At 32.7% G+C, this 25,842-nt stretch overlaps 2 protein-coding genes across 2 annotated transcripts in view; one reads left to right on the top strand and one right to left on the bottom strand.

Annotated features, from left to right (window-relative positions):
- Nucleotides 1-1,789: 1,789 nt before the first annotated feature.
- Nucleotides 1,790-10,577, bottom strand: LOC132729274 (DNA excision repair protein ERCC-1-like). Its single transcript, XM_060714996.1, has 12 exons — nucleotides 10,418-10,577; nucleotides 7,983-8,124; nucleotides 7,506-7,692; nucleotides 6,928-6,994; nucleotides 6,519-6,622; nucleotides 5,991-6,090; nucleotides 5,122-5,198; nucleotides 4,817-4,916; nucleotides 4,598-4,669; nucleotides 4,250-4,318; nucleotides 3,093-3,165; nucleotides 1,790-2,789 (listed from the first exon to the last, which is right to left on the bottom strand). Exons 1-12 carry the CDS (start codon nucleotides 10,481-10,483, stop codon nucleotides 2,761-2,763), a joined length of 1,086 nt encoding a protein of 361 aa, XP_060570979.1. The 5' UTR covers nucleotides 10,484-10,577; the 3' UTR covers nucleotides 1,790-2,760.
- A 56-nt stretch (nucleotides 10,578-10,633) lies between these two features.
- LOC132729277 (DNA-dependent protein kinase catalytic subunit-like) overlaps nucleotides 10,634-25,842 on the top strand; it is a 105,958-nt gene continuing 90,749 nt past the window's right edge. The window contains exons 1-9 of the mRNA XM_060714999.1: nucleotides 10,634-10,829; nucleotides 15,512-15,588; nucleotides 15,877-15,969; nucleotides 16,303-16,377; nucleotides 16,643-16,751; nucleotides 17,714-17,826; nucleotides 18,430-18,529; nucleotides 21,499-21,650; nucleotides 24,558-24,650. Coding sequence (XP_060570982.1) covers nucleotides 10,688-10,829; nucleotides 15,512-15,588; nucleotides 15,877-15,969; nucleotides 16,303-16,377; nucleotides 16,643-16,751; nucleotides 17,714-17,826; nucleotides 18,430-18,529; nucleotides 21,499-21,650; nucleotides 24,558-24,650 — 954 coding nt within the window. The 5' untranslated portion in view covers nucleotides 10,634-10,687. The remainder of the gene's footprint in view (nucleotides 10,830-15,511; nucleotides 15,589-15,876; nucleotides 15,970-16,302; nucleotides 16,378-16,642; nucleotides 16,752-17,713; nucleotides 17,827-18,429; nucleotides 18,530-21,498; nucleotides 21,651-24,557; nucleotides 24,651-25,842) is intronic.

Below are 25,842 nucleotides of genomic sequence, written 5' to 3'. Positions count from 1 at the left end.
GGTATATCTACATATTTTTCAAACTTCAAGCTAATTACGTCATGTTATTACGCCAACAAACATTTTCTGAGCTCAATGAGCGTTTTATCCTCTTTTCTCTTCTTACAAAAAAAATACGAAATAGAAACTTCTCTTAATCAATCTTATACATAATGAAATCTTGGAGCTGATAATGTTGAGGATTCTCAGAACAATTTTCAAGCCAGTCTGTCTTATATGCAAGAAAACATATGAAAAATTGTCTTAATACGTTTACATGTACATACATGTATTTTGTTGAGATCAGAATAGGTAAGAATCTAAGAATTCAATTTTATTGGAATACGTATGCCTGACACTTATAAAAGAAATAGAAGTGGAAGACCCAACTGGGTCATCAGACCAAACAAATAATGGTAGCGAAATTTTAGACCCTGATGTTCTTATTTGCAAATGCCGAAAGTAGTCAAAACTCCTCGAAGCGGTTACTTCCCTTAATATGTACATTAACGCCGAAAAATTAAGGGGAGATCACTGCGTAAAGATTGTCAAATGACAGGCGCATTAATTTTCGTAACGAGAAAATAGTTCCCAATTGGTCGAAGATTTCTAATATTGTGTTATTCTTATAGATATACATGCTTATATTCAGCGCCTTGATTATTTATTTCAGTGTTAAACAACAGATTTACCGTGAACAAGATATATCGAAATTAATAAGGGTTACAAACTCTAATTAAGAATAATATGGTATTCTTCAGGCTGTTACCTTACAACTTCCCGTGGTCGAAGGGTTTACACGCTCGCTTTAGAAGCGAGAGGTCCGGAATTCAAATCTCAATTCAGGCAACTCATGTTTTTTTCGTTTTTTTTATTGATTAAGCCAAATAAACATTGAATTAATTATTAGTGTTGCAATTAGTCCTATAGCCAATTTACTATAGTTATAACACTGGAAACATTTTGGTGACACATTACAAACAAATTGGTTTTTAATCTCACAACCTTCACCTTTCTGACATTCTGAGACCCAAACAAATTCAGTGCCTTCTGTGCTTTGATTTTACTTTGTGACACGAAACAATCTTAATTACTTAACAGTAAAATATGGCGAAGTTATAAGTTATCGCGGGCGCCAAGCTTAAACTGAGCAAATGTAAATGTAGCTTTCTAAATATGCTAGCAACTCTTATAGATAGGGAAAAAATTCAGAATTATAATGGTATATGGAATTTGGATAAACAGTACAAAAGCTACGACGTAAAGTAGCAACTACAGGTATTCATTACACTTGCTGAACGTGGGGAGCTTGTACTAGTTGGTGTAGTAATTGTGCGTGTAGATGTCAGTGCTAGCGGAAATACAATGTAAATGCTGGTCACCGCGAAATCTTTTTTTTACACTGAATCTACATCAAGGAAAAAAAGAGTTTAACGATGACTAAATCTGTGGTTTCTTGCTGCCCTCTGCAATAACCTTAGTGTTTCAACTTGGTACTGTCTGATGTTTAGATGTGCATATGTTAGGTTGCAAAATTTGAACAAGCAAGCTTAAAACATTCAAATCTCTGTCTCTCAGAATAAATCTCTCGACAGAATATCTTTCAAATCATTACATTTTATAGCATATATCATGTATTTAACACATGTCTGTAGTCTTTTTACTCTTACATCAGTTAATTACTGAATAAATGAATAATTTGAAACAATTTACGAAAAATTAATATCTTTTTTATGGGAAAAAATGTCGTAATTTTTGTCACGGAGAATTCAGGTATTGCATGTAAATGAAAAAGATAATGAACCGTATATGACTGGTGTTAAACTATTTTAATAATCAAACAAGACTTGTATTTTTGCATTCATTCATATAACCGTTTTAATTCATACAAAGATGAGTACTACTAAACAAAATCTTGGTCACAATATAATATGATATATATCTGTGATCTGTGTCTATAAAGGATATTTTAAGATCTGCCATTTTATGTAGACTATTTGGAAGATAAAATTTTGTCATGATGTAACATTACAACTGGGGCTCATTTTCTCTGACTGTTTATTGTGCTAGTATTTATATAAAGCCTTAATGCTAGATCTAGTGTAATGGATGCTGTCACATAAGCAGTCTGAAATATATAACAATATATAACGTAAATGTCTGCGGGAATGCCACTCAATTAAACAAACAACCAAATTTCTATGTATAGATTATTCCAGATGTGTTTACATCCCTCTCAAGTAGAAATTGCTCACTTCAATGCAGCAAACTCAGACTGGTGTGTACAATGTCTCAATTTATAAATTGTTTTGGCAAATGAAAAAAAGACATTCTTATATAAATTAGGAAAGACGATATACATGTAATTGGCAATATTTCATTCAACATGACTTCCTAAATGTAGGTACTCGTATCTCAAACAAATGTAATAATAATTTTAAGTAAAACATCTTTGTATGAAGTTCTCCCAGTAGAATTCATGAAAACTATAATCACATTTGTATAGTGAATAAGATATATAATAATATAATCAGTAAAATGTTTCCCTTGCATTTCACTTGTAGACATGCATTATCATTTCTATCAATATTTTTTCAGCCATTGCTTACAAATGTTTGGTTCCTTTTCTGTTAAACTTAAGTCACACAAAGTTCAAAAATAACCATATTGTTGATTTACACATAACCACTTCGTGGGTACAACAATAGGTTTCCATTTTGATCAGCATGACACTGAGACACATGTCTTTTAATAATTTATCACTTTGTTATTCTTCACCATTCAGCTAGGTTTCTTTGTAGGACTGGAATCTATAAAGTAAATATGTGAACCTTTACAATTTATGACAATTTGTCTATTCTTAACTTAAAGTATATTAGATACACAGTCTCTTTTGCGAAATGCACAGTGTTTATTGAAATACACGTTTAGAACAATCATGTTGAACAGAATTATTAAATAAGATTGACATTTAAATGACAACTACTGTCTAGTGCTACTATTTTCCAAACAAAATTTAAAATAAATTCAGCTATCAAGGTAATGTGCTCAATAATACTATCTTACATAAAAAGAGAGACAGGTGAAACAATAAGAACGGAATAAATAATGACCTGCACTTGTTTCTTTAAGTCTTTTTCTACCTTTTACAAATGGCTCATGAAAAACATCAAATAACCGCTGTGCCTGAAATATAAAAAACAAGATCTGACAGAAGAACAGCCCCTCCAATTTTTCTGAGTGCTTGATAGTAATACAAGACCCAGGATAATTTAGAAATCAATAAATGAAGATTTCATTGACATATGAGAATCACCAAGGTATTTTTTTCAGTTCATAAAGGACCATGTTTAATCTAAATCAATGCAAGAGTTATTTGTCTTGGAAAGGAAAATGTCCCTCAATTATAATCTGAGACATAGAGTGAGTAGCTTCAGTACAAAATCTGTAATTTTTTAAGTTCACAAATGGCCACGAATTAGATCAATTCCATGCCAGATTTATGGGTCTTGGACAGTGGTTTACAATTGTGATCCCAAACGCATGTATTACCCAGACTCAGTAGTTTTGAAGATTGACGACGCATGCAAAACTTAACAAAACAGCACCCTAGCATGGAACAGTTAACCCTTAATCTGGCCTCAAGGTTATAAAACTTTTTTTCTGAGTTCTGTCTCAAATCTCAAGATTATAATTGCTCAGAGTACATGTACATTCTGTGACAGTTTCTGATCAATCAAATAGTAAGATCTGAGTTTGAGCTTAGAGAATTTCTTTGTAACTTGCTGCAACCAAAAATGAAAAGCCTTTGCCACCAGTATAAAGCCAGGCCTGTCTGCTGATTCTGTGCCAGGCTCTATACTGTTGGCTGATCATCTTGATATAACACCAAAAATGATAATGGACAAAAAAAAGAAATCTGACAAGTCCAAGCAGGTTAAAGGTTAGACTTAAATGTTCCAACAAATGAATCTCTATCTCTATAAACATGAAGTAAACTGTTGTTAGTAGCCAGATTGTTTGTTTGTTTGATTTGATTTCACATCACACTGACACAGTAAAGGTCATATGGCGACGTCATATCTTGATGATGAGGAAGACCTCATGTGCCCTTCTGTGCATTATTTCAGGCAAGAACAGGCACCCTAGCAGAACCAACGACATCCGTAAGCTACCTGGATAGTTTCCTCACATAAAAGAAACCAGATAAACATTTTAAGAATGATCTATTTTCATATAAAAGGTGACAATAAATGTATAATTATCATACCTTCTGTGGGCCAAATCCAGCACAAAATGATATATCCTCTTTACTTGCATTAATTATACCATCCATTGACTGCAACAACACATATAACTTAATTATGTGAGATTAATATCATAACTTTAGAATAAAGAACATGCAATTATTTTTAAATACACAAATATTTAAGTTCTTTTTTTAAAACAAAAATGAGGATTTTATTTTATAAAAGATCATTATAACTGAACTCAGTAAATGTATGAATCAATTATTTCTTTTTATGTAAAAACCCTTTTATAGTTTCAATGAATGAAATTTACTCAAAATAAATTTCTTCAAACATAGAAGTGTATACTAAATCAAAGGAAGACAAACCTTGAATGCAGAGAGTAAAGTCATACTATCTGTTTTATTTACTGATTTTACTGTGGTGAGACATTCTGTTAGCTGTAAATAATACAACAAGATAAACATTTAAACTATCTGGTTATATAAACATGGCTTTTACATTTCATAAATGTTGATTTATTTTTCTACAGATACCGTACATCAAAACAGCGACATCTTAAGTAAAAGCTGTATTATTTATGTTACCTTGGAAACATAATCTGTCTCTGTTTTCTCCATAAGAACTTCAGCAGGCTTGTTCTCGTATACTTTATATGCTTCCAAATACCGACCTGCTTCTTCAGCACTGAAAAAAAATCATGTTTATGATGTAATATTTGTACAACAGTTTTCAGTATGTCAATAAATGAAAAATCATTATATATATGAAAGACAAATTTATGTTTTTCCTGTAAGTGTATGTATCATAATTAATGTATGTACTGTCAAACAAATATTTTAATGAAATGTCATCGGATAAATTAGCTAAACAAATTACTGTCAGAAGTTACCTGAATGCTAATATCAGTGTCAGATCTGCCAATATACATATTTTTGCTAGATCTTTGAGTTGATGATGTGGATCTTTCTACAATAAAAAATACTGTATGTAATTTATAGGTGGCATACTAGACCCTGCTTACCTTGAATCTAAATATTTCAGGAAGATTGATTTCATGATATTTGTTTGTTAAACTTTAAGTCACTGTAGTGAAGGTCAAGCATTACTAGTTGAAGAATACCTCAAGTGCTCTCTGTACTTATTTCAGTCATAAACAGGTATTTGATCTGAGCCACTGACCTTCCTTAATCTAGGTGAATAGCTTTGTCGCATGAAAGAATGAATGGCCCCTAACAGGATTCAAACCTACACCCATGAAGAGCAACCTTAACCTCGCAACCATGGCGGTCCACATTTCAGGACACAGTCTAGATGTCACCACAATGAGTGACAAGAACTGTTTAGTAATACAATATTTCAATTCCCATCTATATTATGATCACTAATTAGCATACTATTTATACAACATTAACTAACACAAGAAATACTTGAATTTTATGTTTATGTGAAACAAACAAAACATTTTTGAATGCCAAATAGAGAAGAAAGAAAAAGAAAATTTTAAGAGATTTGTATCAATTACTAAAATTTGTACATAGGTCTGTGTAGTTTTAATAGCACTAAAATACACAAAAAGATGCTATTTAACTAAACTGTATGTAATTCTGCACCAAGAACACTTCAACAATATAGTTAGCACATAAATTTAATTTAATATCATTAAAAAAGTCAATACAAGTAATATACAAACCTAAGAACCATAATTAACATTTAACATAAAATCTTAATTAAAGGCTACCTTAAATAAAGTTAACTCACCACATCTACTTGTACAAGCAGAACCCTGAGATCGTATCCTTTTCCAAGCTCCTTCAATCTGTTGTGGAGATATTCTGGATGAAGTTGGTGATAACGTAAGCTGAAAATATGTAACATTTTGATTGTTCTTATTAACCCTTATATTGCTTAATATCTTAAATGAACTTATTTATCTTTCTGGACAATTACTTTCAGCGAAAATTTCAAAATACATTGAAATATCTAAAGTATCAAGAAGGGAGTGAGGTTTAAAAACATTCATATGTAGCTATTATAAATTATAAAACATTTCATATAATTGGTAAATAAGAAAGTAAACCAGAGCTGAACATAAGACAGCACTCTTGACTATTATCAGTGCTAAACAGTAATTTCAACTTCTTCCCTTAGTAGTTTTATAGATGACAACTTGCATGCAAAGACTTAATCGAAGTGTGTCTGTTGCCCCGGTGAGTACAATAACGCTCCCTATTCTTCAAATTGTGAAGTAAAATATAAACTTTATTATTAAACTTGAAAGAATCATACCTGAGAAATAATGCACAATTTGCTACTCCCATTACATAATCTGGTACAATACTACCATATTGCCAAGGAACATTTCTTATATGTTTCAAGATAGGATTACCTCTCTGAAATTTGTAATAAAATGTAAAAATTCTCTTACAAGACAAAAACATAAATCATAAGTATACCCTTTTTTAAGTAAGCTAGTTTCTAGATAACTTATACAATGTTTTATTCTAAAGGTTTTTAAACCATCTAAACAAATAAATGAATATCATGATTTTGACTTTGTATCATTTTATGTTGTTATGAATTTGATTGTACATTGTGACAATGCTTTGTTCAGCATTATAAGATCTTCTAGTTGCATTTGTTAATGAAAAGCTGACCATCAATTAAATTTTAACAATTAATATAATAATCCTCTTACCTGTCTATAATTGACAATGATGCTGTTAGATGATGCTGCCTTTGATGATGTGGAAGTGCTTCCTGAGCTAAAAAAAATGATTTAACATATTTTTAGCAATAATAATTATTCTTTTTTGATTGGGTTTTACGTCAAACCAACAGGTCATATGGCGACTTTGCAGCTCTACTGGTGATGGAGGGCATCAGGTGCCCATCTGTACATTATTCTAGGCAGAAACAGCACCTTAGTAGAACCACTGATGTTCTGTAAGATAGCTGGATAGCTTTCACAATGTCCTTTTGTTTTTCATCTTCAACAACATGAACAACCTACAGATTATATACAAAACTAAAATTCACATTAGTTTCAAATTCTAATTGTTTCAATTCAATTATACTCATGTAGGCTTGTTTGAGGAAGTTCTTAAAACTTATACTCATCATGCTTTATTCTGTTTCACCTATTTACAATGTATAGTGTCATTTAAAGAAACATGGTTTTAAATCTTATACATGAGTAATTAAACACATTTTCTTTTGGCAAGACAAATAAGAAATTGTAACAAATAATTGTACATTAAATAAATCATGTCTCACCCAGCAGATGATGATGAAATATTTTCTGTAGACACAGTTACTGGATGGTTAGTCTGTTCAGATGATGATGAATTTGTAGATGATGAACTTGATGATTTAAAAGAATTTACTCCTATTGCCGTTGATATAGATGTTGAATTAGATGATGAAAAAGATTCTTTACTTCCAGTTGCATTTTTACCTTTACCTGTAAGGTAAATGGTATCATAGTCTTAATCTTTCTACCAATTCTACAGTGTCAAATCATCCATTAGTAAAAGAAGATTTAATTATTACATATATAATCAGTTATCATTTGATGAAAGTAAACTATGATATACAAGATAGGAAGTCATGACAAAGATGCCGAAGATCTAAACATCCCAGAAACAGACAACAATACATCAACATCCAAAGTCCTTATTCCATGAAGATTAATTATAAGCTACATATTTAACTATCTAAATTTACAATGATTCAGTTATGAAACTTACTTACCCGGTATGTCTGAAGCAGCTAAGGTTGATTTAGCTGATGTAGATGATGAAGAAATTTTTGAAGCCGATGTTGAACTATCAGAATTACTTTCACTCTTCCCTTTATTCTGCTGGTAACTCTTGAACAGTGAGTACTGCTTACACTGAAACATTAAAACCAGAATGTTTATTATATAATTATACCTATTATCAAAACCTAATCTGCTATATATTTTTATAGTTTGGATTATGCATACTCAGATAAAGAAAGAGGTTACATGTGTGTAAACTATTAAAGACAACAGGCACTGAGAAATAGACGAGGGAAAAAAACAACAACAAAAAACAAGAAAGTGTTTGGCAACCATTCTTGTCTGTAACCCATTTGCCATAAAGGTTTACAATATGTTGCCCTGTACATCACTTCAGTGATGTTATATGGAAAAGTCAAAGGCCGGGACCGCAAAGCAAAATCAAAAAGGAAATCGAATAAAAAACAATTAAAGAATATATAGAATTCTGTACCTATCAATGAAATTTCCAGTGTCAGGTCTAGTTCTGCGCTGCCATTTTCAACGTAACTCAATGATGATATTAATAGGCAGGTTATTCCGATAATGAAACAATAGCAACTTTTCGTATTATTAATAATTGTCGAGTGTTCCGAGTGGAAACAGAAGTGGTACATGAAATATCAAATGACACCTTTAAAACAGAAAAATTAATTATTTTTTTAGCAGACTTCCCCGTTCATAAGCTTTGCCTAATTTGAAATTATTTTTCTTTTGGGATCATTGATTCCAGCACTTTTATTTGTTTAAAATTGAGTACTGCTCAAGCTAATGCTAGGGGGCATGAGGGATTTTGCATTTTTCATTATCCCTTTTGTACAGAATAAATCAATTTCATCATCATGTGATTTAAATAATGCCTCTGTCAGAGGGATCACTTTTTTCCACATATTAACTATTCACTCAACACAGGACAGGGCGATTGCTCAGAAAATTGTTATCAGTTCTGTAACTTGCAAGTCAGGACAAAAAAGTCAAGTGTGACGCCATTGCTATTAGATTAAGTTGAATGTTGAAAACAAAAAGGTTAACCACTGGAACTGTGAATCCCTGTCATTAAGATTAGACACAAGCACTACTGGTCAGGCACCATCAACCGGACACTTTTTGAACATTTTTCCGTACAGATTTCATAATTTCAAACCTTAAAGAGACCTAAAAATTTGATACAGTTCAGCTAGGTTATTCTCCTAACTAACAAACTAGTTTGTTTATTTCTGAATGTATTGACACTTATATCTGAGGCTCCACAAGGAGGGTATAATTGCCTAAATTGTCTACACCACATACAGTACCATGTGTCCGGACAGGAATTATGGTGGTTTCGTCGAACTACAGGTTCGGCCAACTTGATTTATGAGGAGGTGCTAAAGTGGTTTCGCCGACCTTATGTTATATAGTAATTAAAGGCAGTGTAGACAATTGTTTATATATATAATGTGTTTTTATCATCAATATTTTGTTATAATAGAAACGTTTAAATCAAAGTTTTATATCTATAGAGTGGTGAATATTATAAAGACTAAAAACAGATTGCTGTTGTTTATTACATAAAAGTCATGATGCATTCTCTTTTAATAATATGCATATTTTTAACATGATAAAAAACATTTCAGGAGCAAATGCTGAAGTTTTGGATATTCTATTGTTTACTCTGCAAATGATTATAGCTGTAAATGAGGTCAGGTACAGCACTCTTGATGCCCAAATTTTCAACATCAACATTGTTGAAATAGACATTACAATATTACCGTTTACGGAAGTTGAAATGAATTTATCATAGAAGAAACATGCATTTATTGTTGATAAAAAGTGACTGATAAATCGACAACCACTGAACAAAGAAAAAATCTAAATTAAGCATTTTCGGGCCGTCCGGGGGATTTTTATTATTATTCAGTGCGGATAAATAAAACTCAAAAAGTATTTTTTTTATGTTAATTGTAACATAATTATTGTTATTTTAATTTTATGCACAGTTCGGTTAACGTGTAAATAAAACTTGTAAATGTAAACTTGTCATCGTTTGTTCGTTTCAGTTTTGTGTTGTAAATAAAACTTGTTTATTATCGTTAATTGGTTTGTTCTTTATTCTTTTATATTCATACATATTTAATCTCATTACAAATTTAATACAATTAATGCGCGAATTTGAACAATAAACCTGATAGTTTCACACCTTATCCATTATTATCACTTTATTATATATTTCTATAGTGGTACGTAACCTCCAAAAATGGTACATTTATGCAGTGGTACGTAACCTCCATGGTACGTAACCTCCAAATTCCGTCCGGGCTTGGTGGTTGTCCGGTTTTGGTGGTCCCCAACCAGTACCAACCAGTACCCAATAGACCACTGGCAATTCATTACAATAAAAGAATACCTCGTTTTGGGGATCTTTATTCACTTCATTTGTTGTTGGTATGCGAAACTTTGGTCTTGTTGACATTTTGTTTGGAGGAAATAATTTGTTTACATTGCGATCGCCCGCCGTTTTCGCAATATCTTTCACTGTCAAACATTGTGCTATACATCCGAAAGATCCGAAAATATATCATGATTATGTAGGCGCTTAGCAAATTTTAATTACAAGGATGTAATAGGGAGATGCAAGCGTTTTTAGATCAGACTTAGTCTGCTAAGTCACGTGACTATGGCGGCAAGTTTGCTGGAAGAAAATTTAAGAATTTTGCACGAAAGTTTGGTTGGAGATGTCTCAAAGAAAGAGCAAGCAACTGCTGTAGTGTCTGATTTGCATCAAATATGTATTCAGGAAGTAACAGAAAAAGAAATAGGTAGCTGACAGCCACTGATTAATGATGTATTAGCCAGTAACATGTCGTTCGCTTACTTAGTAACTTATATTACAAATTCAATAATTTATACCAAGGCCGTCGTCGATGGTCCGGCCGGTCCGGCCAAGGCCGGACCAATATTTTGGCCAAAAATGGTTAACAAAAAAAAAACACGCATTGCTGATTAGCAATTTGACACTTAACTGGCCCCTAATGCAATGCGCAGTAATATACAAACATGACGCGAAGAAGAAACAAGTGGACACTGTTTATTGACCAGGTATATGTAGGGGTCCTACGAAGTTAAGTGTGAAGTTAATTGACATCGACGTGTCACCGTATATATATATATACCTTCATGAATATATATATATATATAAATGTTTGTGTGTTTATTCACAATATAACATCACAATTCTTTAAATTAATTACTTCTGTTCAGATACAAGTATCTTAATATGAATAGTTTAAGATAGTAAAATACCATGATGTGTTACAAAATTCTTTCAGAACCAAATCAACCAAAATCATTTTCGTTTCTAGCTGGTTAGTACATTTTTTCATCAATGTTATATATATAAATTATGATATAAAAAACACAAAAAGGAAAACAAAAAAACTTCATGAGATTTGCAATATTCAGCTTCAGCTGCTACGTTCACATTTTGACAAATCAGAAAATAGTACTGTTACTCTACCTGACGCTTTGAAATTTGTGTCAAAACAGTCGGTGCTAGAACGAGCACTGTTCTCTGAGGTCGTTTTGTTGTTAAATATTTTGTTATTAATGCCTGCTACTAATGTTACCAGTGAAAGGACTTTCTCGGCGCTCAGAAGAATAAAAACATAACTGAGATCGACAATGTCTTAAGTACGTTTGAACAATCTAAGTAATGGTGTTACATATTCATAAATACAGGACAGATTCACTAAACTTACGTGTAATTGCCGATCAGTTCATTACCACCAGAGAACGACGGCGATGTGCAAAAAGCAATTATTGTTGACTCGCAATGTACAATTCTTCCATCATGGCATCGATTGTTATTTAAGCTTATACCATTGTGAGATTTATGTTAAACAATAATCCACGTACTGTAATACTTATTGTATTTGTTTATTTATAATTTTCAGATAAAAATGCATCTAAAGAATATAAAAACATCAGTTATTGTTTATTTTTCATTTGCCAAATTACGTGTATTCAATTTTTTATGTACACCTGTCCGTCCATTATGCAAACCTTAAATTTCACCCTAAAAACTTACGACACACTAAAATCTGTAAAAAATCGTTGACATATTACTATAACATGTACTAGCGACAGGCTGTAAACTGTGCCAAATATACGGGAAAACGCCCCTGAGAGCATCCTAGAATAAAAAAATTTCCGGGGGAGCATGCCCCCGTACCCCCCTAGTTCTGGCTTAAACCTACCAAATTAGCCGCACCAATCATAAAATCGTGACGACGGGCCTGTATACACATTCTCAGCTTTAGAGTTAGAGACTGAGATGTGTTTAAATGTTTGATGTTACTCTATCCAAATCGCTTTTTGGGTAAAAAGAGAAAATATTTGTTGTATTAACTTTGACATTGTTGTCAATTTAATTGATAATATATATGCCACAATACATATATCTGTTTTTCAATCAGATTTGTTTGATGTAGCCTTTTTTCATTATCCTTTTTTATTACTTACTCTGCCAAATTTTACATTGTTGTAACATACTGACAATATTATCTTTTTTGCTTATTTATCATGATTATGTGCTGATTTTTGATGGTTTAATTGGTCAATATGTAAAAAATGCTGAATAAGCAATTTATTTATTTATTAATGGATTTTATTTTATATTCTCTTTTGATACCTAGTACTGCAACAGGTTATTGTCTATATCATTGTAAATTCAGAACATGTGCTTTTTTGGATATGTACAGAGCTCCAGATAGCGTGCGTATAAGCGTAAAATACGCATGGAAAATCTAAAATACGCATCACTTTCAAAATTCGTGCGTCAAAGTTACGCACAACAAAATGAAAATACGCTTGTATGTCAAAATTTAAGCGTAAAAAAATAGAAGTGTAAACATTTGATATTCAGATAGAGGATGTTTTGAGCATAAAAATACAATATATTTCCATTTTATTGCATTAAAACTAAAAGTTCTGTTGTCAAAAACGCATGTTTAAAACGAAAGTAGCAGGAAGTACAGAAGGGAGGTAACTCCCGTAGATCAACCTGTGAAATTGTTGATATAAATTTTTGCCAGATAATCATCGTAGGAGTTAACAGTATTAAGTTTGTTTAGGCATCTATTGACATGCTTATATGTCTCAATAAAAACAAAAATATATTTTAATTTCTTTCACTTTTGTTGTTGAAACAAAATAATATGTTTTTCACCTGCAGTTTTGTACTCAATATTTTCGTACCCAGTCTACAGTTATGGACAATTTTCTCTCAGAGTGAGACCAATACTTTTTATAAGGAAAGCTTGTCCATATAGCGATAAAAAATCTTGTTTTTATTTTCTTTAATTCTAATTTCAACTATAATTGTTCAAACTGGAGCATATGATAAGCTACATGCCAACAGAAATAAAGAAAGAAAAATATTGACTCCTAGAAAATATATTTATTTCAGGGCTTCCAATAGTGGAAGTTTGGGAGTCATTTACTCCTTCATTTTGGCATGTGACTTCCGAAAATCTAATACTTTTCCTTCTTTACCAATATAATGTGACTTCCAATATCAGAGATTTTGAAGTCTTTGACTTCCAAATTTTGAAAATGGAAGCCCTGATAATTTTGCTGTTTATCCTAAACTTGAGTTCCAGTATACTTTGGAAGTCTGACTTTACAGGGCACGTTTTGTATTGCTTCACATTGAATCAGTATTTTATTTTTAAAGGTTTTTCTAAAAAAAGAAAATAAACAAACAAATAAACAAAAACAATAAGTTTAATTTGTTTATAAAAAATGCAAAATGCTTTTTTGACAGATTTTACCCCTTAAGTTTTTCAAATTTTACATTTTACCCCTCACTCTAAATTTTGAGGGGTAAAAACCCCTTGGCCAAAAAAATTATCTGGAGCTCTGTATGTAGCACCAACTATAAACATGTAAAATTGACTTAGACTTTACACAAGTTGCTTCGTACTGGTTCTTTCCATAAATGGATTCAAGAATGTTTCAATATTTTATAACCTTATTGCTTCCATCACAATCAAGCTAAAATAAATTTGTATAAACTATAAACTAAATATTTCTCTTCAGATTTCTTTTTATAAAGCATGATTTTTAACGTTCTCTTACTTTGTAACTGACAAAATTTTATATAGGGTGTGAAAGTGTATACAAATGTATAAATGAAGAATCTATTATTTATTTAACAAATTAATATTAATTTTTTATATTTTGTGTAGATTACATGTATGTTAACTTTCTTGTCATTTTAAAGTTTTTAGTGTGACAGCAGCCTTTTAAGTGTAGAAGCTAGAAAGTTTATCTTGAAACTTAGTATAGAGACCATAATTACAGGTGACCATCCAAGGCCAAACATGAATTTTTCTTGCATATCAAACTGTATCATTTCCTGTTTGCACTGGTGCATTATCAGGGGTTTCTCATCTAAGGCCCATAGCTATCATGAATTTTGACAGCTTTTGTGAACTTTTATGTTAAATTTTGCATAGAACATCAATGTTCAAATTATTGTAGGTATTCACATGAATCTTACAAGTTATGTCTTTTGGATTATCATTGAGGTCACTTTTTGAAAAAGTCTGGGAAATTGGTGATCTCTCAGAAGCATTAAAAAAAACAGGATTTATTACATAAAAATTGCAGACTGAGAAATAATAAAGAGGTGTAATATCTCTCATGCCCCCTTGTAACGGCTTGAACAGAAACCAATTTTCAACACTTATGTTGCAATCAATGACCCTTAAGGACCAGAAAAACTGAAGTGAAGTATTGGGCAACATTTTACAGTTGCCACCTGACACCTGTTGCTGTTAAGTATAAACATTTGGAAAAGGGTCATTTCTCAGAAGCATTAAAAACAGCAGAATTACATGAAAATTGCATTAATACCTATTAGGCTGATATGTTGGATTTTGACTTGATGTGAACTTACATAAATCCCTGGTCTCTTTCCACGACTAACTTTGTCATGTATATTGGTTAATTACTAAATTATGCAGGCTCTTGTTTTACTTTCATGCAGCAAGCCTAATAACAGTTTTTGTTGAAATGCACCATTGGGATAATAGGTGCAAGATGTTTAAATATCAAGAAATTATTTTTAGAATAAGATGCATTCTATAGAATGGATAAAAAAATTATCATATGATGTTAGTTTACAGATAATTTCTTGCATTTACTATGTTACTATGTTGCAACCATACTGAAAACAATGTTTTAGGTTTAGCTAAGTGCTTTGAGGTAACTTTAAAGATACAAATTCTGTCTCTTTAGCCAATTTTTTTATAATTTTTAAGGATGAGGCTGCAATGAAAATTACTTAGTATTAAAGTCCACATTTAATAAATGAAGTTTTGATGAATATTTATTTTTTTAAAAAGGTTGACATTTTATTTATTGATTAGAACTTTTTATGAGTATTAACCATTACTGAATTATTTGTTTAACTTAATCTGATTATAACTGTTTACAGATTTAACTTGTTCAACACTTTTTGACAAAGATTATGGACTGGTCAAGTTCCTCAGTAAAGCAGTTACAAATGATGAGGTATTATATTTTTATGTTATATTAGGTTAGTTTGTACATAAATTATATCAACTTAAGTTTTTATTTTAACTCATTTTTTGTCTGCAGCGTATAAAATAACTACATATTCTCAAAATGTTGCTGCAATGCAATTGGATTAAATTCTCTGTCAATACATGTCTTTTAGTTTGTGATAAAGATTTTAGAATACTTCTTATGAATATTAACATGAATATTTATCTTAATTGTTATCTTAATTGAAGTGAATGTAAAGCTGATACATAAAATGATGGAAGTTTTTTGTATTAGCTTCAGGCTTGTAAGGCTAGAATATTGGAGTTTTTGGCTGAGTTCCTGGAAAAAGTTGGAAAACGAATTCTGCCCTATGCTGTAGACATCAAGGTAATATACATGTGGCTAAACGTGGCTTATTTTGTGGGATAATGTAATGTAAAAAAGACATTTAGAAATTATAAACAACAATTAATGGTATGTTATATTCCGCCTTTTCTGTAGTAAATTTTGATAAGTAACTATAAATCTGTCCTGATTTTGATCAGTCCATTTATTAAATGGTATTCTGAGTGTAAAAGTTCTGAAACTGAGAAGTAAACAGTATAGCATTCAAGTCAGACTGAAGGAATATGTGGGTAGAACTGGCTGTATACAAGTGGTATAGGGAAGGTTTTATAGGCACTAGTATTCAGAGATAAGCCAGATATGATAATATTTCAGGATGTTTGTGTGTCATTATTCAGCAGGGACAGATACGCAAAGGTTAAGAATGCATCAATGCCAGTACTCAGTAAGGTAAGTGTAGCTGCATATATAGATAATGATATGTATGTTTTGGGTTATGTCTTTAATTCTTAATATCTTGTCACTTCTGTTAAAATATATATTATAATATCTATTTTCTGAATTGTGAATAATGTTGAACTTAAACCCAAAATTAGAAACTGACATTTTATTTTTTGCTTGAAGTGTGTTGATATTTTATAGAAATGCTTTTAACATGTATTCCTGCTTTGCCTTATTTTGTAAGATAAAATGATTCAATATTTTGTTTCTTTAGTTACTGGAGCTTACAGTTGGATCCATGTTGGGTAAAGACTTACAAATTGAAAAACTTATTGATAAATTCTTCAATGAGTTGACAAAGGCTTCAAAAGTTACTCCAACAGGTAAATTACTTTTGTGATTTTTAGCTCGACTATTCGATAAGAATAAGTAGAGCTAGTGTAGTCACCCGAGCGTCGGCGTCTGCGTCGGCGTAACCACTTATGTTAAAGTTTTTGTAATAGTTCAAATATTTTCAAAGTCCATTGATATATGGCTTTGAAACTTTGCACACTTGTTCACCATCATGACCCCAACCTGTAGACAGGAGGAGGTAACTCTATCAAGCATTTTGACAGAATTATGCCCCTTTTTCGACTTAGAATTTACGTTAAAGTTTTTGTAATAGTTCAAATATTTTCAAAGTCCATTGACATATGGCTTTGAAACTTTGCACACTTGTTCACCATCATGACCCCAACCTGTAGACAGGAGGAGGTAACTCTTTCAAGCATTTTGACAGAATTGTGCCCCTTTTTCGACTTAGAATTTACGTTAAAGTTTTTGTAATAGTTCAAATATTTTCAAAGTCCATTGACATATGGCTTTGAAACTTTGCACACTTGTTCACCATCATGACCCCAACCTGTAAACAGGAGGAGGTAACTGTATCAAGCATTTTTTTTACTATCAAGCACTGAGAATAGTCGAGCGTTGCTGTCCTACTGACAGCTCTTGTTTTGTGTAAGACTTAGTTGTTTTTTTAGCTCCACTTGTTGGTGTTAGTGTTGGTCAACCTTTTCATTTTGGCTCATTTTCTCAGAAATCATCAAATCAATTCAAACTTTGTATATTTTTTCATTATTAAAATTTGATGCCATGTCATTAGTGCAAGTAATGCTGAAAATTCTTTTTTGTACCCTTCAGTTTCTTTTTCGTCTGACAGTAATAAAACATGTTTGGATATATTTTGTTATGTTAAGACTAGTACTGGTGTAGTTTTCAGGAACATTTGAGTTGTCGCTGATAAACTAGCTCACAAAAAATCTTTAACTTTGAGATGAAAAAATCTTGATTTTTGTTTCAGTTAAAGAGAAGATCTACATTTTACTGGGTGTGATAGCTGAGTTTTACCCAGAATACATGACAAAGTATGCTGAAAGGTTAACAGGAGTATATATAGGTGCCCTTAAAACTGAGGTAAATCTACATTTTAATGAAAAAAATTTTGTGATTAAAATACCTTGCATCTCAATACTTATGTGTACACATACATGCATAACACAGAGGCATTGTTAGGAAAATAAAAGTTTATTTAGAAACTTATTATATAACTGACCCACTTTGCTCAGTCATCATTATCCTGTTTTTGATTTGATCATTCCATAGTTTTAAGTAATTCACTATTAAAATACTTTTTCTATAATAACCTATAGCTCTTCAGCGCTTCTTATGTAAAATTCTTCCAAGTATAATTTCCAATAACCGTAAATTATACCATACCCAGACTATGGTATAATTTTCAGTTTTGAAGATCGAAGGAGTAAGTGTTTCTGGGCAGAGCTATAGGTTAAAACAGATACACCATTGGTGCGTTGACGATTTCTGGGTTTGCGTAAATTATACCATAATCCCGTGACCTTTCTTATGCAACCTCACTCGACTTCGTCTCGTGAGGTCAAGGCATAAGAAAGGTCACGTGATTATGGTATAATTTACGCAAACCCAGAAATCGTCAACGCAGCAATGGTATATCTATTACATAGAATTCATTACGTTAGTAAAGTAAGATGTAATTTTTAGATGAACAGTAAAACTAGAAAACCAGAGTTGTCTATCATATCTGGATGTTTAGAGGGTCTTAACAGTAGCCTGGTCAACTTTACAGAATCTGCAGAGGAAGGTTAGTCAAACATTTACAATAGTAATAGTAATAGTTTATTTCTTGACTGTGATCCCTCTAAATGTAAATTTTTATATATGAAGTAACTGTACTTTTAAAAAAGCAATATTAAAAGAATTGAACTCCGTAAAAACATAAATTTGTTGTGCTCTAAAATCAGAAAGATATCCCAAAAATATATACTCAGAATTAAAAAAAAATAAAAATTTAGTGTGATTCTTTGCCAGATTTGATTTAAAATTGTTTCAAATGCTTTTTCAACTTTTCATTCTTTTTTCATAATTAAAATAATTATTTGGGAAAAAAAACGGACTGAGCAAATTATCTGAAATTTTGCACAGAAGTTATTGGTCAACATCTTCATCAAATCTTATACAAATCTTTAAATGATATGAACCGCGTCACGACAAAACCAACATAATGGGTTTGCGACCAGCATGGATTCAGACCAGCCTGCGCATGAAATAGAGTTGGTAAGCGAACAGCTTGAATCCTGATCAGACTGCGTGGATGCGCAGGCTGGTCTGGATCCATGCTGGTCGCAAACACATTATGTTGGTTTTGTTGTGACGCGGTTCATATATTTCCAGTCCTGTCATGTTTAAAACCTCAGTGGAATCCTTTAAGTGGCTGTTTTTTTGTTCAATCTCTTGGTTTAAAAAGATGTATTGTCTGATAAAATGTATATTTTGTGTATATTTATCTCCATGTGTCTGCAACCAGTTCTTAACATATTCTTTGCTATGATTTATACTATATGTAGTAAATAGATTCAACATGTTGTGGGTTGTTTAAAGCTCACCTGTCACAAAGTGACAAGGTGAAAGAATATAATTCCATGCAGAACTGCTTGCCATGGCAACCGAAAGAAAAAACTTTAAAAATCTTCTTTCAAAAAAACCCAAAGAGCAAGAGCTTACATATTTGGCATGAAAGATCTTTTCACCAAGGGGTCATTGATTTTTTTCTAATACACATGTATGTATACATGCATCTTAGTAGCAACCATTAATGTTTTTACACATGCACTATTTCAGATACAAATATGAACTTTGTGATATCAGATTAAGATTTAGATCTTATATCTTCTTTTGTTTATACAATATATCTTGTTCTTTTCATGAAGTGTTTTTTAGCTCACCTGAGCTTGCTCAGGGTGAGCTTTTAGGATCGGTGAATGTCCGTCGTACGTCGTACCTCCACAATTGCTTGTGAACACTCTAGCGGTCGCATTTTTGCGTCAATCATCATCAAACTTGGTCAGGATGCTTATCTAGTTGAAAGCTCAGATGAGTTCGAACATGGCTCATCTCGGATGAAAAACTAGGTCACAAGAGCTAAAAATAGAAAAACCTTGTGAACACTCTAGAGGTCACATTTTTGACCCAATCATCATCAAACTTGGTCAGGATGTTTGTCTAGGTGATAGCTCCGATGAGTTCGAACATGGGTCATCTCGGATTTAAAAGTAGGTCACAGGAGCTATAAATAGTAAAACCTTGTGAACACTCTAGTGGTCACATTTTTTAACCAATCATCATCAAACTTGGTCAGAATGCTTGTTTAGATAATAGCTCGGATAAGTTTGAATACGGGTCATCTCGGATGAAAAACTAGGTCACCGGAGCTATAAATAGAAATACCTTGTTAACACTCTAGCGGTCACATTTTTGCATCAATCATCATCAAACTTGGTCAGGATACTTATCTAGTTAATAGCTTGGATGAGTTCGAACATGGGTCATCTCGGATGAAAAAGTAGGTCACCGGAGCTAAAAATTGAAAAACCTTGTTAACACTCTAGCGGTCACATTTTTGCATCAATCATCATCAAACTTGGTCAAGATGCTTGTCTAGGTGATAGCTCGGATGAGTTCGAACATGTGTCATCTCGGATGAAAAAGTAGGTCACCGGAGCTAAAAATAGAAAAACCTTGTTAACACTCTAGTGGTCACATTTTTGCATCAGTCATCATCAAACTTGGTCAAGATGTTTGTCTAGGTGATAGCTCAGATGAGTTTGAACATGGGTCATCTCGGATGAAAAAGTAGGTCACCGGAGCTAAAAATAGAAAAACCTTGTTAACACTCTAGCGGTCACATTTTTGCATCAATCATCATCAAACTTGATCAAGATGCTTGTCTAGGTGATAGCTCAGATGAGTTCGAACGTGGGTCATCTCGGATGAAAAACTAGGTCACAGGAGCTAAAAATAGAAAAACCTTGTTAACACTCTAGTGGTCACAATTTTGACTCAGTTGTCATCAAACTTGGTCAGGAATTGCTGGGAATAAATCGAACATGGGACATCTCGGATGAAAAACTAGGTCACAGGAGCTAAAAATAGAAAAATCTGGTTAAAACTCTAGTGGCTACTGTTGTGATCCAAATATTCTGTTAATTGGTCTGAAAGTTTGTTTTGATGATTTCTAAGTCAAGATTGAACATGGGTCATCTTGGATGAAAAACTAGGTCACACCGCCCAAATATGGAAAAACCTTGTTAACATTCTAGTGGTCACATTTTCGACTCAATTATCATCAAACTTGGTCAGGATGCTTGTCTAGGTAATTGCTTGGATGAGTTTGAAATCGCATGTGAAACTAGGTCACTGGAGCTAAAAATAGAAAAATCTTGTTAACACTCTAGTTGCTACTGTTTTGATCCAAGTATCCTGGAAATTGGTCTGAAAGTTTGTTTTGATGATTTCTAGGTCAAGTTTGAATATGTGTCACCTGGGTAAAAAACTAGGTCGCACTGCTCAAATATGGATTATCCTTGTTAACACTGTAGTGGTCACATTTTTGACTCACCTGGCATGAGACTTGGTCAGAATACATGTCTAGGTAATTGTTTGGATGAGTTTGATAAGTCAGGTGAGCGATCTAGGGCCATCATGGCCCTCTTGTATATTCAGGTGAGCAATTTCAGGGCCATCATGGTCCTCTTGTTTAATTTTTTACTGCAGGATCAAAGAATTCATATGAGATTTTCAAGTATACTAGGAGTGCTATAGACCCAAAGATAGAGTTAACAAGATATGATATGCCAAGAGCTGGGCTCAAGCTGTTTGCCCGTCATGCTTCACAGTTTAACCAATACCTTATAGAAGATTTTGAAGTAACTGAATTAGTATTTTGTTTAACTGTTTGCATTTTATCTAGTTTCTTCTGTTATGTTATACAGTTTGCAGCGGCTGAAGTAGTTTTGACTATTATATTTATGTATTGTTTAATGAAGAAAATATATATGGTATAATGTGTTAGACATTAAAATTTTATTTCATATTTTATTCATTGGTTTAAGCACTTTTTTAGCTTGACTATTCAAAGAATAGGGAAAACTATGATACTTGCCCGGACATCAACATCACACTTTGGTTAAGTTTTTGCATGCAAGTTGGTATCTCCAAAACAACTGAAGGGAATGGGTTTAAACTTCATACACTTATTTGAGAGCAAAAAAGGAGGTCACTATCCAAGGCTCATAACTTTAACATGGAGTTTGACAGAATTATTGCCCTATACTAAAACAATTATACATTATCAAGGCCAGGCATTGAGAACAGTAAAGCATGCTGTCCTTGTTTTATTTCGGGGTATTTATTGCTGCTCTGAACATCATTGAACTCACTTAGGTTGCCTATAAATTTTACAATACATTTTAAAAAAAGATATTGATTTAAGTTATGCTGTAGTTTATTTTTCATATTATTTTATTTCTAAAAAAAATCAAAATCAGTATGTAATTACATTTTTCTTGTGATTCTAAAATTTCTGTTATTATACCCCCGCACAACAAAGTTGTAAGGGGGGTATACTGGAATCAGCTTGTCCGTCCGGCCGTCCGGCTGTCCGGCCGTCCGTCGGTTTTTTCTTGTCCGCCCAATAACTTAAGATATCTTTGACCCTTAGTCTTCATATTTGGCATGGAGGTTAGTCATGATTAGTAGATGACCCCTATTGATTTTGAGGTCACTAGGTCAAAGGTCAAGGTCACAGGGGCCTTGACTTCAAAAAGCTTGTCCGCCCAATAACTTAAGATTCCTTTGACCTACAGTCGTCATATTTGGCATGGAGGTTAGTCATTATTAGTATATGACCCCTATTGATTTTGAGGTCACCAGGTCAAAGGTCAAGGTCACAGGGGCCTTGACTTCAAAAAGCTTGTCCGCCCAATAACTTAAGATTCCTTTGACCTACAGTCGTCATATTTGGCATGGAGGTTAGTCATGATTTGTAGATGACCCCTATTAATTTTGAGGTCATCAGGTCAAAGGTCAAGGTCACAGGGGCCTTGACTTCAAAAAGTTTGTCTGCCCAATAACTGAAGATTCCTTTGACCCATAGTCTTCATATTTGGCATGGAGGTTAGTCATGATTAGTAGATGACCCCTATTGACTTTGAGGTCACCAGGTCAAAGGTCACAGGGGCCTTGACTTCAAAAAGCTTGTCCGCCAAATAACTTAAGATTCCTTTGACCCACAGTCTTCATATTTGGCATGGAGGTTAGTCATGATTAGTAGATGACCCCTAATGATTTTGAGGTCACCAGGTCAAAGGTCAAGGTCACAGGGGCCTTGACTTCTAAAAGCTTGTCCGCCCTATAACTTAAGATTCCTTTGACCCACAGTCTTCATGTTTGGCATGGAGGTTAGTCATGATTAGTAGATGACCCCTATTGATTTTGTGGTCACCAGGTCAAAGGTCAAGGTCACAGGGACTTTGACTTCAAAAAGTTTGTCTGCCCAATAACTTTAGATTCCTTTGACCCACAGTCTTCATATTTGGCATGGATGTTGATCATGATTAGTAGATGACCCCTTGTGATTTTGAGGTCACTGGATCAAAGGTCAAGGTCATAGGGACTTTGACTTCAAAAAGTTTGTCCACCTATTTACTTAAGATTCCTTTGACCCACAGTCTTCATATTTGGCATGAATGTTGATCATCACTATAAGGTGACCCCTATTGACTTTGAGGTCACTGGGTCAAAGGTCAAGGTCACAGGGACCTTGACAAAAAAAGCTTTTCTTCTCAATTGCTAAAGAATGTCCTGTCCGCAATGTATTGATTTTGACATTTTCACATTTGAAGCTTGTAGAATACATAACTTAGCAATGCACTGGCTTAGTTACCTCAGATTTGGCAGGGAGGTTGTCCTTGAGCCTAAATGGCCACTGTTGATTCTGACAAAGTGGTATGCGGGGGTATTCACGCCAAGATAGTGGCAGTTCTAGTTTAGATTTAATACATGTACAGTAAAAACCCTCAATTAAGACCACGGTCGGGACTGGACAAAAGTGGTCTTAATTGCGGGGTGGTCTTAATTGTGGAAATTCTTATCATTGCTAACATACTTTATGACCATGGTCTATTTTAGTCATTTTGTATGAACAAACAATATGTATCCTAATCTGCAAATACAATATAAAAGTATGTTATAATGTTACATCTAATGGGAAGAAAACATATTTCTGAAGAAATTAAATATTAAATTCTCGTTGTTCTGATTTCAATATTAATTATTATATGATGTATATTATTCACATATCATATATGACATTATTCCTTCACAAAATAAATGTGATAAAATCAACATTAAACCACTCTACAATATACTTTCTGACCTTATTTCATTTAATATCCCTTAAATAACAGTTTTTGACACCTTGTGTAATCAAGTGTCATGCCTAAGAGCAATCAAGCATATAATAAAAACATAACAACAAATTGAAGATCTAGGAAGGTGTTGATTTTAATATCAGTGGTCTCAATAGTGAGGTCAAATAAAGAAAATAACAAAGAATTGGACTGAATTTGGTGGTCTTAAAAGTGGATAAGTGAGGTGGTCTTAATTCTGAATCATGTAAACATTGACATAAAGAACAGAAAATTCCGTTCTTTTAAAAAGTGGTCTTAATAGCGGGGTGGTCTTAATTCCGGCGTGGTCTTAAGTAGGGTTTCTACTGTATAAAGTAATATTTGGTCTGAATGTTCTCTCATACATGTATGTATATATTTTAGAACATCTACAACAAGATGTCATACTGGAGTCACCATAAGAATAACGAGATGTTGTTACTAGGAATGAGAGCCATTGAAGCATTTCTAACTCAGGTCAGTGATTTCTATCTATTTCATCATACCTAACTTTGGTCAATGTTTTTTTTATCTATTTCATCATATCTAACTCTGGTCAATGTTTTTTATCTATTTCATCATACCTAACACTGGTCAGTGATTTTTATCTATTTCATCATATCTTACTCTGGTCAATGTTTTTTTTTTTATCTATTTCATCATACCTAACTCTGGTCAATGTTTTTTTATCTATTTCATCATACCTAACTCTTGTCAGTGATTTTTGTATACATTGCTTGCAATATGTATACAGAGTTATAAGCTATATCTCCGCAATCGTTACAGGTTTAGTCGTTTCCGAACACCATCCACCATAAAAGCCGCTATAGAAACTAGTTCTTCATTCTGCAGTTGCGTTACATTCCGACTACACATCATTAAAATACTGTTTGCAAAGTTGTTTTAATGCTTTGAAAGTTCCAAATCGTTCATTTTCATGCGCTTGCTAGTATGAATGAATACATCGTAAGTCAGAATTATATAAATGGGACGAAACATTTCAGATAGATATTTAATCAAATAAAATTCCTGATTTACATTTATGCAATAAAATCGGCCTAAAATGTTTTACAAAATGAGTATGGAGCTCTGTAACAAAATATACCAGCGTATACCGGAAGTTTTTTTAATTTTAAAAACCTGGCAATTATCATGGCTTCTAAAAATAGAAATTTCGTAAGCTAATCTTTTGAATACCTTTTTTACACATGATTTCCTTTCACTTTTGTATGCCTTCGATTTTTGAAAAGAAATATGTTTCGAAATTCAGCGTAGATTGCCTGATTCAGTATGGGTAAAAATAAAGATTCGGCCACTCAACCATTCGACCCATAACAATTTGTCGATTGACGATTAAGCCAGAGCATGGAGCTAAATATAGGCATATGTGGCCAGATTCGACAATAAGAAATAATCATTTGAATTTTAACTGTAAATCAGTGTAAGCATCAAGAAATAAATACCTTAAATCTATGTTCAGAAAATAGGAATTATTTTAATCTGCTTATATTAATTGGTGCATGGAATTGCCAAAAAACACCAAAAAACCAAAAAACACCAAAAAATACCGAAAAACACTTAAAATACAAAGAAATATTAAGGCTGTGATTAAATTAAGCAATATAAACACTTTTTGATGGTTATTTGATGAAATGGGTTAAATAATATC

The sequence above is a fragment of the Ruditapes philippinarum genome, unplaced genomic scaffold (genome assembly GCF_026571515.1).
Source record: "Ruditapes philippinarum isolate M1 unplaced genomic scaffold, ASM2657151v2 ctg1027_1_1_1_1, whole genome shotgun sequence".
Taxonomy (NCBI): Eukaryota; Metazoa; Mollusca; class Bivalvia; order Venerida; family Veneridae; genus Ruditapes; species Ruditapes philippinarum.
Note: the sequence above shows the minus strand (reverse complement) of the source record. Positions and strands in the feature narration are given on the sequence as shown.